This window comes from Mustela nivalis (genome assembly GCF_964662115.1).
Source record: "Mustela nivalis genome assembly, chromosome: 18".
In the NCBI taxonomy this organism is placed as follows: Eukaryota; Metazoa; Chordata; class Mammalia; order Carnivora; family Mustelidae; genus Mustela; species Mustela nivalis.
This window is the reverse complement of record NC_139037.1, coordinates 43,757,883-43,775,320: the sequence shown is the minus strand read 5'-3', so window position 1 is coordinate 43,775,320 and position 17,438 is coordinate 43,757,883. Positions and strand designations below refer to the sequence as shown.

General features: G+C 43.7%; 1 protein-coding gene across 1 annotated transcript in view; it reads left to right on the top strand.

Annotated features, from left to right (window-relative positions):
• The first annotated feature begins 1,589 nt into the window (after window positions 1–1,589).
• LOC309853276 (uncharacterized protein) overlaps window positions 1,590–17,438 on the top strand; it is a 17,919-nt gene continuing 2,070 nt past the window's right edge. Inside the window, 6 exon segments of the mRNA XM_082711115.1 lie at window positions 1,590–1,685; window positions 6,560–6,682; window positions 8,897–9,064; window positions 9,682–12,542; window positions 13,236–13,495; window positions 13,843–17,438. Of these exon segments, the coding sequence (XP_082567241.1) occupies window positions 6,572–6,682; window positions 8,897–9,064; window positions 9,682–12,542; window positions 13,236–13,495; window positions 13,843–17,438 (6,996 nt within the window). The 5' untranslated portion in view covers window positions 1,590–1,685; window positions 6,560–6,571.

The window sequence follows — 17,438 nt, the reverse complement described above, 5'->3', positions numbered from 1 at the left end:
CCCGCCAAAATTTGGTAATGGCTTTTCCCAGCCACAGTAAGGCGGAGGCGAGCCTTTGCAGAGGGCTGGGCGGACGCGAAAGGGAGCGATTGCTTCCGCTAGAGGGGTGTGCTTGCTCCCCACCAGGCCGCTCAGACATTGGTTTCCTCAGGCATCTACACCGAAAGCAGAGGGGAGGGAGGGCGGCAGTGCAGCCCAGGCGAACTCTTTCAGTTTTGCCTTTTCATCGCCGCCGGGTCCACCTATTTGCCTCTCTGAGGAGTGGTGCAGAAAGAGGCTGGAGAAATATTTGCCTACTGACTGCTCTGATTCGCCCACTGTTGTTTTTATAATACGTTTTGCTTTGTGGCTTCTCCACGCTTGGTGGGGCTCGGGCACTGCCCTCTTACGTAGGGCACAGGGAGACCCTTTATAAGCACACAAAGCCAGCTGCGCACGTGGGTTGCTGATGCAGGGCCTCTGTCATAAAGCCTCACGCACACATACTCGTCTGTCCGATGACAAGCCAAATAGCTAAGTACATGCCTGGGGTTTGACTGTTGGGCCTTACCACGTTCCAGCTCTGTTGAGGAGGGCTGCTACATTCAGCGAACAAAAATACAGGACATCCAATTAAGTTTGAATTTCATTTTAAAAAACTTTTTTTTAAGCGTAAGTATGGCCCTAATATTGTTTACCCGAAATTCAAATTTAACTGGGAATCAAGTTCAAATTTAACTCTTTTATTTGGCAGCCCCGGTTTAAGGCTTTATGGGAGACAATGCAGCAACAGTTCTTAGAGCTGTTCCTGGAAGGTGTAAATATGAAACAATGTGTGTTTATATAAAAAAGCCAAACTCCTCCCACTGCACCTTCTCCCACCCCCAGAACAGTAGTGTGTCTAGTCATCTGATGTAATAGGTGAAATGGCTAGGACCCAGAAAGCCACTCTGTCATACAAGGTCAGTCTTTTAAGTCCCCGCCACCACAGTGCACTGTAGTGACTCGGCTCCAGGATAACAGAGTCAGACTCTCCCTGTCCCTGCCTCCCAGCGCTTGGCACATTCATGTGGGTATTTCCAGGTTCTTGGTAATGTTGGTGCTGTATCACTGGACATAAGTGTGTGTGTGTGGGAGGGGGGTATTGGGGGACTCTGAACCATTATGATGTTGGAGCCAGTGATACTCTCTCTATGGAAAACTGTGACTAGTCTGTCCCTTCTGGAGTAGGGGCATGTTATTTTCTGTAGAAGATAAAGCTGTGTGAGCTAGGAGGGAACAGAGAGGGTATCAGGAAGTCTATGATGTATGATGTTAGTAAGAAGTTTTCCCCACTTGGAGAATGGCCCCACTGGGGCTGTATGTGAGTAAGACTTTGTTCAGTCTGAGAAGACTAAAGGGTAAAAAGCAACATTGAAGTGGCAGAATCTAGGATTGTAAATGTAGGTCTATTTGATTCTGAAGCTTCTCTTTTCACCTGTCATCTGCTCCCTTCACTTCTCACACAATAATGGCACCCGGAATTTATGGTGCACTTTTCATTGTAACACCTTTGAATTTCATTATTTTGTTTAATTTTGTAAAGGCTTTCGCACGGAAAAAGAAGAGCACTCCTTTCTGAGGCCAAGACTGGTTAAAATGAAATGCCTCTCACTGCAGACCTGGTGGGATGGAGTGTTAGCCCATGATTTAGACACAAGTATCAGGTATTTTCCATTTTCCCATCCAGAGCTGCTACTTTTAAATTACCAGAGGAAATTTTACAGAGAGATCTAACCCTCATTTCTCCACATTAGCATGGTGCAGCAGCCTTTTCTCTCTCTTCTGTGTTTCCTCTTCTTAATGGTTTCTTCCTCCTGACATTTAAACATGTTTAATTATCTCATTAAAAAAAATCTTCTCTCCAAAGACCAGTCTTTTGGTCTTTCCATGCATGTCCTTGAGAATTGTACGCAAGATTCTGAAGGGTTTAAACTTCACCTCTGGTGGAAATTGAAGTGAGCTAGTATCTGTCGCTAGATCAAGAAAAATCCTTGGAATTGTTCAGCTAGGGATAGGGGTCCCTAAGGCAGTACTATGAGCACTCTGGGGCCAGCATAGAAGCTGTTTGTCCGTCCTCAAGCGGATAAGGGAAGAAACTGAGAATAAACATTTAAGAACTTTTATATTAATTTGACAGAATATCTTATGTCTGCTGAACTTAATGAAAAATCTGGAGTTAAGAAAAAATCTTCCCCAGGCTCATGGGTGGCTCAGTCAGTTGGGCGTCTGCCTTCAGCTCAGGTCATGATTCCACATCAAGTCCCACTTCCGGCTCCCTGCTCAGTGGGGAGCCTGCTTCTCCCTCTCCCTCTGCCTGTTACTACACCCTGTTTGTGCTATCTATGTCAAATAAATAAAATCTCATTATGGTTTTGATTTCATTACCCTAATGACTAATGATGTTGAGCATCTTCTCATGTAGGTATTGTGCATTTGTATGTCTTCTCTGGAAAAATGTTTTTTTCAAATTGTTAGCCAATTAAAAAAAAATATTTTATTTATTTATTTGACAGACACTGACATAAGTAGGCAGAGAGGCAGGCAGGGAGAGAGGAAGGGAAGCAGGCTCCCTGCTTTGCAGAGAGCCTGATGTGGGGCTCGATCCCAGGACCTCAGGATCATGACCTGAGTGGAAGGCAGAGGCTTTAACCCACTGAGCCACCGAGGCGCCCCACTGTTAGCTGATTTTTTATTGGAGTTGTCTTTTTATTATTTAGTTGTAACTGTTCTTGACATACTCTAGATCCTATACCCTTATCAACTAGCTGACTTGCAATTATTTTCTCCCATTTTTAGGTTGTTTTTTAACTTTTTTTTATTCTAAGGAAAATATATAGCAAAACAGTTGGAAGCAAGTGGCAGGGTGGAAGATCTGGAAAACTTAATCACCAAACAAGCTGCCTAAACATGGCTTCCTGCTGTGGAGGAGAGATTTGGCCCTTATCTTTCCCATGATTCCTGATTCAAAGAAACCTGCTTTTAGCAGGGCTGGGCCTACAGAGTCCAATTTTCCAAACTGCTCTCTTCCTGGGAATTTGGGAAAGGTGTACAGTTCTCAGGCTTTCAAGATACAAAAGACAGTATGGAGAAGGAAGGGATGCTACAGCCCTTTGGTCCACTGTCATCTCTAGGCCCATCTCTCAGTATTTGTTTATTCCAAACAGATGAACCCTATGGAGCTGGGGCAAATGAGGCAGCAGTACACTGAACAATGAGGCTGTGTTGATGAGGAAATAAGCAACATCACACTTGGTATAGAAGCTGGCTAGGGCATAGGAGAGATACTGAGGAATTTGTGGGAAGAGGTAAATTGGAGGCTGTAGTCCATCTGTTCCCAGCATGTCAGTAGCTGAGCCTTTCCTTGGTCAGGGGTCTCAAAGGGTGATGCTTTCCCTGTTTGTGAGAAGATAAACATAGCCTGCTGGCTTCAGAAAGCCATCTGACTTGAGGTGTGGTACACCTTTCTACACCTGTGATCTCCAGGAAGCAGCTATCTGTCTTTTTACTTTTTTGATGGTGTCCTTTGATGTACAAATTTTTTGATGAAGTCGAATTTATTTTTCCTTTTGGTTGTTTGTGGTTTAAAGGTTTATTTTTTATTTTTTTAAAAGATTTTATTTATTTATTTGACAGAGATCACAAGTACACAGAGAGGCAGGCAGAGAGAGGGAGGAAGCAGGCTCCCTGCTGAGCAGAGAGCCCGATGTGGGGCTTGATCCCAGGACCCTGAGATCATGACCTGAGCTGAAGGCAGAGGCTTAACCCACTGAGCCACCCAGGCACCCCTTATATTTCTTTCATTGGATCAATGTGTATTTCCTTTATTCTTATCCTTTCCTTCAACTGGTTAAATCATACATTCTATTTGTTTCTTTTTGGTAGTTTCCTTAGTATTATTTTCAATTTTAAAATCTAATTCGTTTTATTAAGCAATTCATGTATCAAGCCTCACTCTTCTAGCAAGTAGAGGGATGCTTTCTTCCTTAGCATTTTTTTTTTCTAACTAAGCTCTACCACCAATGTGGGGCTTGAACTCTCAACCTTGAGATCAAGAGCATCATGCTCTAATGACTGAGCCAGCCAGGTGCCCTTAAAAAAAGGCCTGTAGCCTTTTTTTGAGAGATAGAATGAGGGGGAGAGTGCAAGCAAGAAGGGACAGAGGGAGAAGGAGAGGAAGAAACTCAAGAAGAAGCTTCCATGCTCAGTGCAGAGCCCAAAGTCCAACACGGGGCTTAATCTCACAACCCAGAGATCCTGACCTGAGCCAAAAATCAAGAGTCCAACACTTAACTGGCTGAGCCACCCAAGTGCCCCTAGCATTTTCTTTTTTTTTAAAGAGAGAGAGAGTGTGTGTATGCACACAAGCAAGTGGGAGGGGCAAAGGGAGAGGGAGAGAATCCCAAACAACCTCCACACCCAGTGCGGAGCCTAAGGTGGGGCTCGATCTCATGTCCCTGAGATCATGACCTGAGCCAAAATGAAGTCAGGCACTTAACTGACTAAGCCATTCAAGTGACCCAATTCCTAGAATTTTAAATATACAGATATAACACGATATTAAACGTGACTTTCAGTGTGCTGGGAATTTCATAAGAAAACAACAAATGTCAGAATAACTATGCAGGGGCACCTGCGTGGTTCAGTGGGCTGAGTCTCTGCCTTCGGCTCAGGTTGTGATCTCAGGGTCCTGGGATTAAGCCCCGAGTTGGGCTCTCTGCTCGGCGGGAGCCCTGATTTCCACTCTCTCTGCCTGCCTCTCTGCCTACTTGTGATCTCTCTCTCTCTGTCTGTCAAGTAAATAAATAAAATCTTAAAAAAAAAGAATAACTATGCAAAGCATGCTAAGAATGTGAAGGAGATTTTTGTGACCCTTAGCTCATTACCCTTAGCTCATTACCCATTATTTATATGATAATTTCTTTAGAGAGAATTGTTGGTATGCTCAACTCCTATGAGCCCTAGCTCCTATGAGCCCAAGTCCCATCACCTCTTTTTGTCAGGGCAAACTACTCTAATTCCCAGTCATTACCATCACTTGGGGATTCTGATAACTACACCTCCTCAGAACTGCCACAGAGGCAGTTTTGTATTTATTGCTGTGTGTCCTCCCACCCCACCTGGAATTCAGCCTCTTATTATCTTTTCCAGAATTTCTAGGAGTTTGTAAGTGGGAGAATTTCAGGTTATTTTAGTCTGGCATCTTACCAGAACTAAACATCTATTTTTAAAAAAGATTTTATTTATTCATTTGACAGACAGAGATCACAAGTAGGCAGAGAAGCAGGCAGAGAGAGAGGAAGGGAAGCAGCCTCCCCGCTGAGCAGAGAGCCTGATGCGGACTCAATCCCAGGACCCTGAGACCATGACCTGAGCTGAAGGCAGAGGCCTTAACCCACTGAACCACCCAGGTGCCCCTAGACATCTATTTTAACTTGTTCAGTATCCGCCTTCCATGCTAGCTAGTAAACTCCAGGCAGGCAGGTAATCATTCTTGTTCACTGCTTTATCTCCAGCTCTCAGCACAGAGGCCTGGCATATAATGAATATTGAATAAATATTTGTTGAGCATGTGAGTGACTCACATACATGAAGTCTTCAATAGGAAAGGGGGATAGATATAATTAAGTCCAAAAATTATGTTTGCAAAAACATGCATCCCAATGAAGAGAGTTAAGGAAGGGCTGCAAAGCCAGGCTTCTGTATTTGTTTGGCTAGCTGCAACTGACTCACCTAAGCTCACCTCATAGCTTTCTTTTGTCACATTTTTTCCTGTTTCTAGACTTACTAAAACTCCCAATAATCAAATTTACTTAGGTATAATTTATATGTAATAAAGTGTGCCCATTTAAAATGTGTGTTTTGATGAGTTGTGACAAATTTATGTACCCACATAACCATTACCATAGCCACTACCATCGCCAAGATACTGAACATTCCCATCACTACTATAAGAAAGTCCCTTTTGAGATGTCTGGGTGGCTCAGTTGGTTAAGCATCTGCCTTCAGCTCAGGTCATGATTGTGGGGTCCTGGGGTCAAGCCCCACTTTGGGCTCCCTGCTCAGCAGGGAGTCTGCTTATCCCTCTCCCTTTGCCCCTCTTCCCCTCTTGTGCTCACTCTCTGCTCTCTCTCTTTCCCCTCCCTCCAATAAATAAAAAAATCTTAAAAAAAAAAGAAGTTCACTTTTACCCCTCCTCAGGAATCTCTCAATCCCTCATCCCCAGGTAACAGCTGATTTGCTCTGTCCCTATTTAGGTGACTGTTTTCTAGAATTTCATAAAGCTGGAATCATGTAGTATGTGCTCTTTTGTATCTGGCTTCTCACCATAATGTTTTTGAGATTCAATCATAATGTTTTTGAGATTCAATCATGTTGTTGCCAGTGTCAGTAGTTCATTGTCACTCTGATCTTTCTGAAATAAGAGAGTTTCTTGTGTTTCTAATACTTTCTCTTTCCCTGTTGCTCTTCCCTCTCTCAGTTCCCTTGATTTCCTGTCTAACATCAGATGTTGTGATTAAGTCATTTTTACCTTCCACAGGTTCTATAATCCATGATGCCTATAAAGAACTGGAACATTACAAAGATGTCACCTTCCCCCAGACTTATTCCTCAGTGGAAGGACTTGAAACTTCTCATAAATAATATCCTGAAGGATATAAAGGTGATGTGTATGAGAGATATGCACATAGTGGGCTGGTACTAAATATCCCTGCTGTGGCAGCCTGTGGCACAGGCAACATGTAAGCAACTTTGGAAGAGGTTTCCCATACTCCTAAACAACTCCTTCTTCTAGATTCGGATGATAATACTTATAATTAAAAGATATTCTGCTGCCAAAAAACAACAAACAAACAAACAAAAACCCAAACCCAAAACAGAAAAGGGACTCACATGGATTAAACAAGCAGGAGGTAGCTTTGTCTTACATGTTGTCAGGGACCCATGTTCTTTTTCTTTCTTTACACACCATCCTTAATATTTTAGCTTATCATTTTAAGGTTATAAGATAGTTTCTGCACTTCCGTGTATCAGCTGTAACTTGCAAATAGGTAGAAGAGATGAAAAGGCCAAAAAGTACAGAGCTGTGCCAGCCTTGGAGTACCATAGTGCCACTCTATACTGCCAGGATTTCTGGGCCCATGATCACCCTAAACAAGATCTGAGTTTTATTGAAATGGAAGGAGGGCGATTGATAGAGTAGGCAATAGTTCTTCCAGGCACAGAAATACATTGCTTGGTTTTAAGAGTCTTAGTCTTTTAGAGTCATACTGAGAAAAGCATTGATACTGTTGAGCGAGTGAGCAAATTGTTTGTGCACAAAGTCTGGAAAGGATAAGATGAATGGTGATTAATGGAATAAGGGATATGTAAATGAGTTTTAGATTCAGTGAAGAGGGATGGGAGATGAAGAGCTCAGATACCAGTGTCCTTTCTCTCAACTTTGCTGCTGTCACTGAGTGGAAGCTCTCCAGCTCTCTGTATCCTGTATTCTCTCAGAATGTACAAAGACCTGAATATGAGAAATATAAGGAAAAGAGAGATTCTAAGTTGCAGATAATGGCCTTAGTATAGTCTCAAATCCTTTGTGGATGCAGAGAAACTTGGAGAGTTAGAGTCATTGAACATTGTTCAAGAGGCAGTGTAGCACAAGCATCTGCTGAGAAGAGGGATCTCAAAAATAGATTTTATAAGCCTCAGTTTTGGCTGATTAGCATGAGGAAGTTCATGTATTTACATCCTAGATATATACTATGTCACTATAAGATAGTGTGTGTTTTACATGTTCTACTGTGTATCATGTTAAAAGTCATATCTCCCTTAATACATCTCACACACACACACACACACACACACACACACACACACACACACAACACAGAATGTATAGCTGAAGCACAGTTAACTCCATTTTGTGAATAACACACCTAACACTAAGAATAGTGAAAGGTGCGTGCCAAATTGTCTAGCTCTTAGGCCCACAGGGTGGGCATTCTATGTCTGTGAAGTATGGATTTCCCAAAGGTAGTGTATCATGAAGTGTGATAGTTATTAGGGGTGGTTCTTTGGGTATAGGCAGGAACTCTGAAGGGTTTTCCAACTGTGACAGGTGGAGATAAACTCATAAAGGATTGTATTCCTTTTTTTTTTTTTTTAAGTACTTACTTCTTTTGTACAGACATTTGTTACTTGCCTGTTTCCCCCACTGGACTCTTATCATCTGAAACCTAAGGCCATGTCTCTCTTGCTCAGTGTCATATCCCCATGTCCCTATAGAATATACCAGCCTTTCTCAAATGTTCCTTATCTAAACCATGGAAAACAAAATGATTTGAGGGGCCATTTTCTTAGTTCTCTCAAGGATGGTATATAACTAGTAGCATTCTAGATGCATAAGGGAGAAATTAATGCCTTAGGTGAAATGGACATGAGGGCTTCCTTCTTATGGAAACTTGGTTGAAAGAAAGATTGGGAGGTACTTTATTTTATTTTTTTAAAAAATATTTTATTTATTTGACAGGGAGAAAGAGATCACAAGTAGGCAGAGAGAAAGGCAGAGCGGGAGGGGGAAGCAGGCTCCCCACTGAGCAGAGAGCCCCATGCGGTGCTCGATCCCAGGATCCTGAGACCATGACCTGGGCCGAGGGCAGAGACTTAACCCACTGAGCCACCCAGGTGCCCCTGGGAGGTACTTTAAATTAAGATGTGGGTGAGGGTGTGGGAGGAATGACTCCCCCAGATAGTACTTTCTAGGAGTAGGGTGAATAAATGTTGGTTAGCTAAAAAACAACAGATGTCCACTAATCCTCAATAAATATTTATCAAATGAATGAGTGGTTATTCAAGCCTTTTAGCTCAGCACACTCTTCTCTCTCAGGCTGATGAAAAACGAAAGAATGATGTGATTGTATTGCGTGACTGGCCTGAGACTCTATACCAGGAGACTCACCAACCCCAGAGCAAGCCTTTCATCTGCTTCTATGCCATTGATGTCAACTATTTTGTGTCCTTAAACTGGGTGGAACCACATTCAAAACAAATACAGGTAAAGCTCCCTCATTTTTTTTCTTCCTTCTTAATTTACTTCACAAGCATCATACCTCTATTGCCCTCATATCAGAATGATGAAATTGATTCTGAGTTAGCTCATTTTAATACCCATCTCCATATCCCAATCTGACCTGGATGCAACAATCCTTTTACCCCTCTACTCATCAGGTCCAGAGAATTCATATTCCCCAGAAAGCAGACTGAAGGTCAAGGAAAGAGCCTTAAGCATCCTGTTTCTACCACATATCCGAAAACCCAGTACCAGGAAACTCCCCAAATCAAGCTTCTCAGTCTTTCCTTAGTCTCTAAAAAAGTATATTTATTTGGAAGAGAGAGTGAGCAAGAAAGAGAGCACACAAGCAGGTGTAGAGGCAGAGGGAGAGGGAAAAGCTGACTCCCCTGCAGAGCAGGGAACCTGATGTGGAGCTTGATCCCAGAACCCTGGGATCAGGACTCAAGCCAAAGGCAGACGTTTAACTGACTGAGCCACCCAGGAGCTCCCAGTCTTTCCTTACAGGAGGGAACAGGCATCTAAACATCCAACCCTTCCAACCCCTCACTCTTGGGATAATCTGCCTCCTTGTCAAGTTTTCATCTCTGATCCTCTTCTAGGCAGTACTTTGGGTACAGAAGAAAGATACGGAAATGGGAGGCATGATAGAGAAGATGAAGTTTCCTGTGATGGATCAAGTGCCACCCATTGAAGCAATGGTCCACACAGGTTCCCACCACATGCTAATTGCTTACTGTGGTGACACGCGCCTGTGGCTCTTCGAAGATCACCAGCAAGCATTTATATTTCTGGGCACAGTGCCCTGTCATTTCTCCGTCAGCTGCCTCTGCTATGACTCAGAAGCTGAGATACTGCTCTCTGGTACCTTGGGGGCCGTGGTTACCTGGCTCATCTTACCAAACAGCAGGAGCCTCCAGATGGCACAAACAGTGCTGCTGTCTGACCATGAGTTTGTACAGGGCTTTTCCCTGAATGGTCCCCAGGGCTCCCTCCTGGCTCTTTGTGAGGATAAGGTGAGGGTCTTCACTCACCAGGGTCAGGGCCAGCTGAAAGAGAGGAAAAAGTTCACTCCCACAGCCAATGGCTCTTTCATCACCTGCTCCTTCACTTGTGTCTCTCAGGGCTATTTCTATGCTGGAAACAAGGATGGAGAGATCCATGCCTGGAGCCTAGACCAGGGTAATTTCCTCCACAGCTTCCAAGCCCACTCCTCATCAGTGATATGTGTTTACAGCCGGCCAGAGACCTACACCTTACTCACAGCAGGCCGAGAAGGCGTTGTAAAGGAATGGAATCTTGCCTTTGGGAACTTGCTGCGGCAGCTGAATATTGATAAGGATTTGCAGCAACTGCAGTTCATTGATGACACCACCTTTTTCTGCCAGACTACCCATACTTTCTCATTGCACCACCTGCCCTATTTTTATAGCCTCTTCAATGTATGTGGCTCCGCTCCTGAGCAGGTGCAGCGGGTCTGCTGTGGCCATAACTGGACTCGGATCCTTTGTGCCACTAAGGATGGTTTGTTGCGCTTCTTGTCTCCAGTAACAGGAGATCTCCTGGTTATCACCTGGCCTCTCCTTGTCATGGACAGGGCTGTGGCTTGGGCCTATGACACAGACAAAGAAGAGCTCTTTGTGGCAACAGGTGGTTCAGAGGTGCTGGTGTTTGATGCAACTCGCTCTCCTTGCACAGCCAAGTATCTGGTATGCACTTCGGTAAACTATGGGGATAGAGTAAGGTGCCTGGCCTATGGACAGTCCCATTTGGGTATGGGCCTAGCAGGACTGATGTTCTGTGGGCATGACAGTGGCATTGTGAGAATCCTCTCCCACTATAGCTGTGCCCGAACAGAAAAGACTGTTCACTCTGGGGCAGTTTTGGCACTGTCTACCTTGGAAGGTTGCCAGGAAATCTCCTTACTCTGTTCCTATGGCATGGATGATACTATATACCTGACAGAAGCTGTGCTTCAGAAGAACAAGGTAATTCTGCAGCCCATAAACAAAATTCTCTGTGCTTGCCCCCTAACACACGTGATCCTCTTGCCAGGTTCTGTGGGTGCCATCACTGAGAACTGCTGCTGGCATCTCTGGTACTACCAAGATTTTCCCAAATCTTCAGAAGCAAAACAAGGGTCTGTGGGAGACAAAGGGACAAAATGCCTGCACCAGTGTGACATCACTTCATTTGATGTCTGCTCTTCCCTGAAACTTTTTGTCACAGGGGGCATTGATGGCTCAGTCCGGATCTGGGATTTCCACGGTAGACTCCTAACTGAGTTGGATTCAGCATTGCATTTTGGCCCACTCTGCTTTGCCAATAATCGGGGTGACCTGCTTTTGACCTTCAACCAGAGTCTTTATCTGGTATCCTGCTTAAAATTGCTTCCTCCTGCTCAGTTGATACACCTAGCTATCCTAAGCAATGTAGATGATATACAAGAAGTCCCGAAACCCTTCCTGCCTAGCTTCTTCTTTTCTTTTGAAAACATATTTGTACCTAGATTTGTCTACCTTGGACAAGGGCTGAAGAAATTACAGGGGCTAGAGGTACTTGTTAATAAACGGGTCATTGCCTTTGACAATACTGTGCCCCATGTTGTAGAGGAAGAGAGACATATGTCCCCTGTGATTCAAATGGGACCCAAATCACACTTTTTGGAGGACAAGGATGTTACTTTTGACCCCAAGCAAAATCGTCCCCGACACATCGTTCCTGCTCAGTTACAGCTTGCTGGCTGGGATGGATTGAACCCCTACCATATATTATGTCGCTTCTTTGGTAAAGGGCAGCAATGGCCCTTTGCTCCTGATGGCTACATCCCCAATTCAGTTATCCGGGCCCGCCTTTGGCCTGAAGGTACCCCAATCTTTTTACGCTATGATCTGTACCAAGATACAAACTGGGACATGACCAAACTCATCAGACACCAGACACTGTCACCTATGCCTCTACCAGAAGAGAACATCTCAATGAGAAGAGAGAGGGATAAATCCAAGAAACGGAAAAGAAATTTCTGTGATGTTCTAGAAAGCCTGAAAAACCAAAATTGGACAGAAAGAAAATTTGATGAAGGAATTATAAATAACTTAATTGAGACCATCCTCAGCCTCACAATTTACTGTTCTGTAGACCAATATAAGACATACATTAGTGTCCTGGCACAAATTTTTGCCACATATCAAGTATCTCCAAGATATTGCTCTGAGGCTTCCTGTCGCCTGATGGAAGATACAGTTCATCCCAATCCATGCATCCGTGAGCTAGCCTGGGAGGGGCTGGAGAGGCTAGGTGTCCTAAGCCATCTCTTTGCCATTCCACTGGCTATGGGATTGGTGGACAGTGATGAAAGGGTGCGGGCTAAGGCCTTATATCTTCTAATAAGAGTCACAGGCATCCAAACTAAGACTATGCTGGTAAGCCTGCTGAAGAAACAAGATACTTTAGAAGAAATGCAGTAAGTTGGTAGTGGCTTTCACCCTTTTGTTTCTTCTAGTCCCTAACCTTTTTTTCTTACTTTCTTTTTATACAAACTATCCTCTTTCTTCACTATTCTCTTTTTATTCTTTTCCTCCCACTATGTTCTTTGTTTCTGTTTGCTCCCCACCCCCTCCCCGGTGCTTACCCCTCTTCTTCTAACCATTGATTAGCCTGCCTGTCACTTCTTCACTTCCTTAAGATTCATCAAGACTCAAGTCCACAAATCTACCAACCAAAAAAGCATCTTGGGGGCGCCTGGGTGGCCCAGTGGGCTAAAACCTCTGCCTTCGGCTCAGGTCATGATCCCAGGGTCCTGGGATCAAGCCCCACATCAGGCTCTCTGCTCGGCAGGGAACTTGCTTACCCCCACCCACCACCCGCCTCTCTGCCTACTTGTGATTTCTGTCAAATAAACAAATAAAATCTTCAAAAAATCATCTTGTATCTGGCAGCTCTATTCCTTGATATATTTGATTCTTTCTTCTTTAACCATCCTTTACTTCAGACTATTCTGCCCTAAATGGCTACTTTATCCCTGTCTCTTCAACTGGAATTTCTCCTCCTCCTCCTCCCTGTCTCTCTCCCTTCTTCACTCCTCATCTTCCTCCTCCTTCAAGTCTTGTTTTGTCACTGACTTGGTGTCATCCTTCTTTCTTCTTGACTTTTATAGGCGGGAATTTATTGGAGATACCTCTCTGGACAAGCTGCTGGGGATCAAAGCTAAAGATATCCAGTGCCTGCTTACTCAGGTGGAGCAGCAGCTAAATGAAAACCTGACCTTGTCATATAGAGACCAACAGCCTACTTTTTATTTAGACATAGCAATGGATGGTAAACCTGAGGCCCTTGTCAAACAAATAGTCATACCTGAAGAGATCACCAAAGAAAAGAAAAGGAAGACATATGTTCAAGCAAAGAGAAAAGAACTTAGTATGTATGGGGTAATATATGGGGTATATTTGGGTCGCACCTCAGGGCACAAACAGGGTCAATAGGGCAGGGTATATAAAATGACCTAGTGGGAACATATTTACATAGAGATACTGTTCCCGAAAACAACCTTTCTGGGAAAGAAACACATATATCACAACAAATACCAAGGTCTTACTTCCTTAGGATATGGAAGCTGGGATGAAATGTCAAGAATTTCTGTACCATAAAGCCTCAGTCCCCTTTGCCTTTATACCTCTTATGGGTGTTCATTGGACTAGATAATAAAAAGGATATCGCTCAGAACCTCTTTTTTCTTACCTATTTTTCTCCCAATGTCTCTGCAGTTAAAAAGGACCTGAGAGTTTCCAGAAAGCCAAGACAGACAGAGTCTATACAATTTAGCTCTATATTGGTGCCTTCAAAGGATGAAGGTGAACAAAGAGAGGCCAGGAAATCAGAGCAGGTTGACACCCAGGATGTTGCCTTAGAGCCTGAACTGCCATTAAGTACTTTCAGCCCAGCCAAATCTGAAAAGGATCCTGAATCAGAGGAGGTTGTGATGGAAACCACAGAAGGAAGAGGCCACATGGAGGTGACAGAAGTTATGAAGGCCATAGCTCAACATGGCATGAAAGATTATAGAGAGGTGTTCCCTGAGGTGGAAAGACATGAAGGAGAAGGAGGAGGTCACATGGAGGTCACAGAGGTTATGGAGGCCATAGATCAACGTGGTATGAAAGATTATGGAGAGGTGTTCCCTAAGGTGGAAAGACACAAACACGTGAGTAGGCTTTGGAAAAGGGCCCTGGAAAAAAGTCGTGAGAAAGTAGCTGCGAAGTTGAAACAGGAGAAAGACTTAAAGGTCATTTCAAAGACAACTGCAGAAGAGCCCAAGGAAAAAGTCATGCAGGTTACTGAACAAGAAAAAGATACAAGGAAGAAACGTGGAAAGGGTGGCCGAGGTTTGGCTGGTACACCTGGACGCACGGGTAGATCAGATACCAAATCTTGGAGGGATGATATTTGCTCTCTTGTCACCTCAAGGATAGCAAGTTCCCATCCAGGAATGTTAAGGGATCTGGGACAAGAATTGGTCAACTTGGCTCAGATGATGCTTGCTCCCCGAAAGCCCAGCTGGGAACTCTTCCAAGAAATCTGCCCCCTTCTAAAAGACTCATCAGAATTGGATGAACAAGTAGTAGAAGAACCATCCATTATAACTGAAAAGGCAGATATAGATGTTGTTGAGGAAGAAGGGACAGAATTGAGAGGACAAAGGGGCAAAAAAGGATTAACAAAGTACAAGGCAAAGAAGAAAAAGAAAGTTTCTTTCTTAGATAAACTAGTCTTAGAGAAAAGGAAATTTAAAAAAGAAGCAAGGAAACTAACCAGGCAAGAAGGGAAAACAGCCAAGGAAAAAAGGAAACTGAGTATGCCAGAGAAGAAATTAATGAAGGGAAAGGAGAAACTGACCCATCAGGAAGAAAAAATAGCTTGGGAGGAAAAAACAGTAGCTTCCCCACAAAACCAATTAACCCAGGAAGAGCAGAAGTTACTCTTAGAAAAGAAAGGGATTGGAAAAGGGGTAAAACTAAGGGAGAGAAAAAGAGTGACCTGGGAGGCAAGGGAGGCAGGGGTAAGTGGGACTTGGAAAAGGGGTAAGTGGGATTTGGAGAAGATTATGATGGCCCAGGAACAAGGCATTTGGTCCCAGGAAGAGGGACTGCCTATCTGGGGAGAGTGGAAATTGTCCCAGGAAGAGGAAGAGCTGGATGAGGAAGAGGAGGAGTTGGGTGAGGAAGAGGAGGAGCTGGGAGAGGAAGAGGATGAGCCTTGTGAGGAAGAGGAGGAGCTGGGTGAGAAAGAGGAGGAACCTTGTGAGGAAGAGGAGGAGCTGGGTGAGAAAGAAGAGCTGGGTGAAGAAGAGAAAGAGCTAGGTGAGAAACAGGAACAGCTGGCAGAGGAAGAGGAGCAGCCAGGTGAAGAAGAGAAGGAACCAGGTATGGAAGAGGAGGAACTGGCCTGGGATGCAGAGGAGCCAATACTGCACTTAAAGAAACAAGTTAAAGACAGGAAGAAGAAGTCCCCCAAAGAGAAGAAATACATACATGGTATGGAGAAACATGTTGAGGAAAGGCATAAATTGGCACAGAAAGAAGAACATTTGTCTAGTGAAGAGGAGGGACGGTCTGTGGAAGAAGGAAAATGGGCATCAGGAAGGGGCAGCTTGGGAGAGCAAGAAATTAAAATGACTCCAGAAAAGAAGGAATGGTCAGAAAAGGAGAAAAAAGTGGCCTCTAAAAAGAAACAAATCCAAGAAAAGAAAAAACAAGTTGGGAAACAGGAGAAAGAAGACCAGACTAAGAAAGAAGAGGAAGAAGCCAAGGACAGACGGTTAGCCCAGAAAAGAAAGAAACTGGGCCTAGAAGAAGAAGAAAATCTTGTGGAAAAGGAGAGAAAGGCCGAGAAAGAGGAGGAAACAACCAAGAAAAAGAGGCAATGGGCCTGGGGAAAGAAGAGAGCAGAATTAGGAGAGGAGGAAAAAGCTGGAGAAATGCAGAAGTGGTCCCCAGAAGAAAAGAAACAGGCCTGGAAAGACAAGAAACAGGAGGAGAAAGAGGAGAGATTGGCTCGAAAAGTGAAGAAACAGACTGAGGGAAAAAAACAACAGGCCAGAGCAAAAATGAAACTAATCCCAGAAGAGGAAAAAAAGATGGAGGAAATTGAGACAGTGTTCCCTGACAAAGAGAAACAAGCTAAGAGAGAGGAGGAATGGGTTAGGAAAGATAAGAAATCCTTTGATGATAAAGAAAAGACCCATGAAAAAGAGCAACTAGCCCTAGAAGAACAGAAACAGGTCCAGGAGGAGAGAATATGGGGTCAGAAAGAGGAGAAAGATAGCGATCAAAGAAAACAATCGGCCTGGGAAAAAGAGAAGTTGTCTGTAGAAGAGGAGGAACACACTAGTGAAATGCAGAAAACATCCCAGGAAAAAGGGGAAAAGGCACTGAAGAAAAGACTGACCCAGAAAGACAGTAAACCAGCCAAAGAAGAGAGGCATGTTGATAAAGAAAAGGCAGTAGCCAGGAAGGGAATGGGCATAACTAAGAGAAAGAAAAAAACTGAGGAAGAGAGAGAAATTATGAAAGAGGAGGAACTGTCCCAGGAAGAGAGGATACTGACCTATGGCATTAGGATCAAGGAGATGGGTGTTGCAAAGAAAAAAAGGAAACAAACCAAAAAGGAGAGAATACAGGCAATGAGGAAATTGGATATGGAGAAAGGGATTCATTCTGAAAAAAAAGAGGCTAGTTCCATGTTAAAAGATATAAGGAGGAGAGAGAGTTACCTGTTGAGGATCCTATCTAAAATAGTTAGGGAAAGCAGTATAGTACCCCTGGAAGAAACTGAAATATCGGAGGAAGAGAGATCTTCTATGATGGGGAAGAGTGGAATGGATGGCCAGAAGTGGGAATTCTTTAAGGAACAGAGTGAAATAATGAAACAAGAGAAGGAGCTGGATCAGGAAGAGAGAAAAGTAGATGATGACAGACTGGCCACCAAAGAGAAAACACTGACTGATGGAGGGAGCTTGGAGGAGAACCAAAGGTTTTTAGAGAAAGTCCAGGAAAAGATACTATTAGATAAAGCCCAGATAGAGAGTATATTAAAGGAAGTCCAGGAACAAAATCTGTTAGGAAAAAAGCAGCTAAAGAAACTTTTAAGGAGAATTAAGAAGGATAAACCAGAAAAAACTCAGCTAAAGTACTTATTAGAGAGTATCAGAGAGACTCTGTTTGAAGGCTTATCTGAGAGTTTGATTGAGGAAATAAAGGACGGTCCAATGAAGAAGGGGAAAGAGGAGGAGAGCATCGCTGAGGAAGGAGAAGAGGAAGAAATTTTCCCCAGGAGAGAGAAAGGGAAATATTTGATTAGGAAG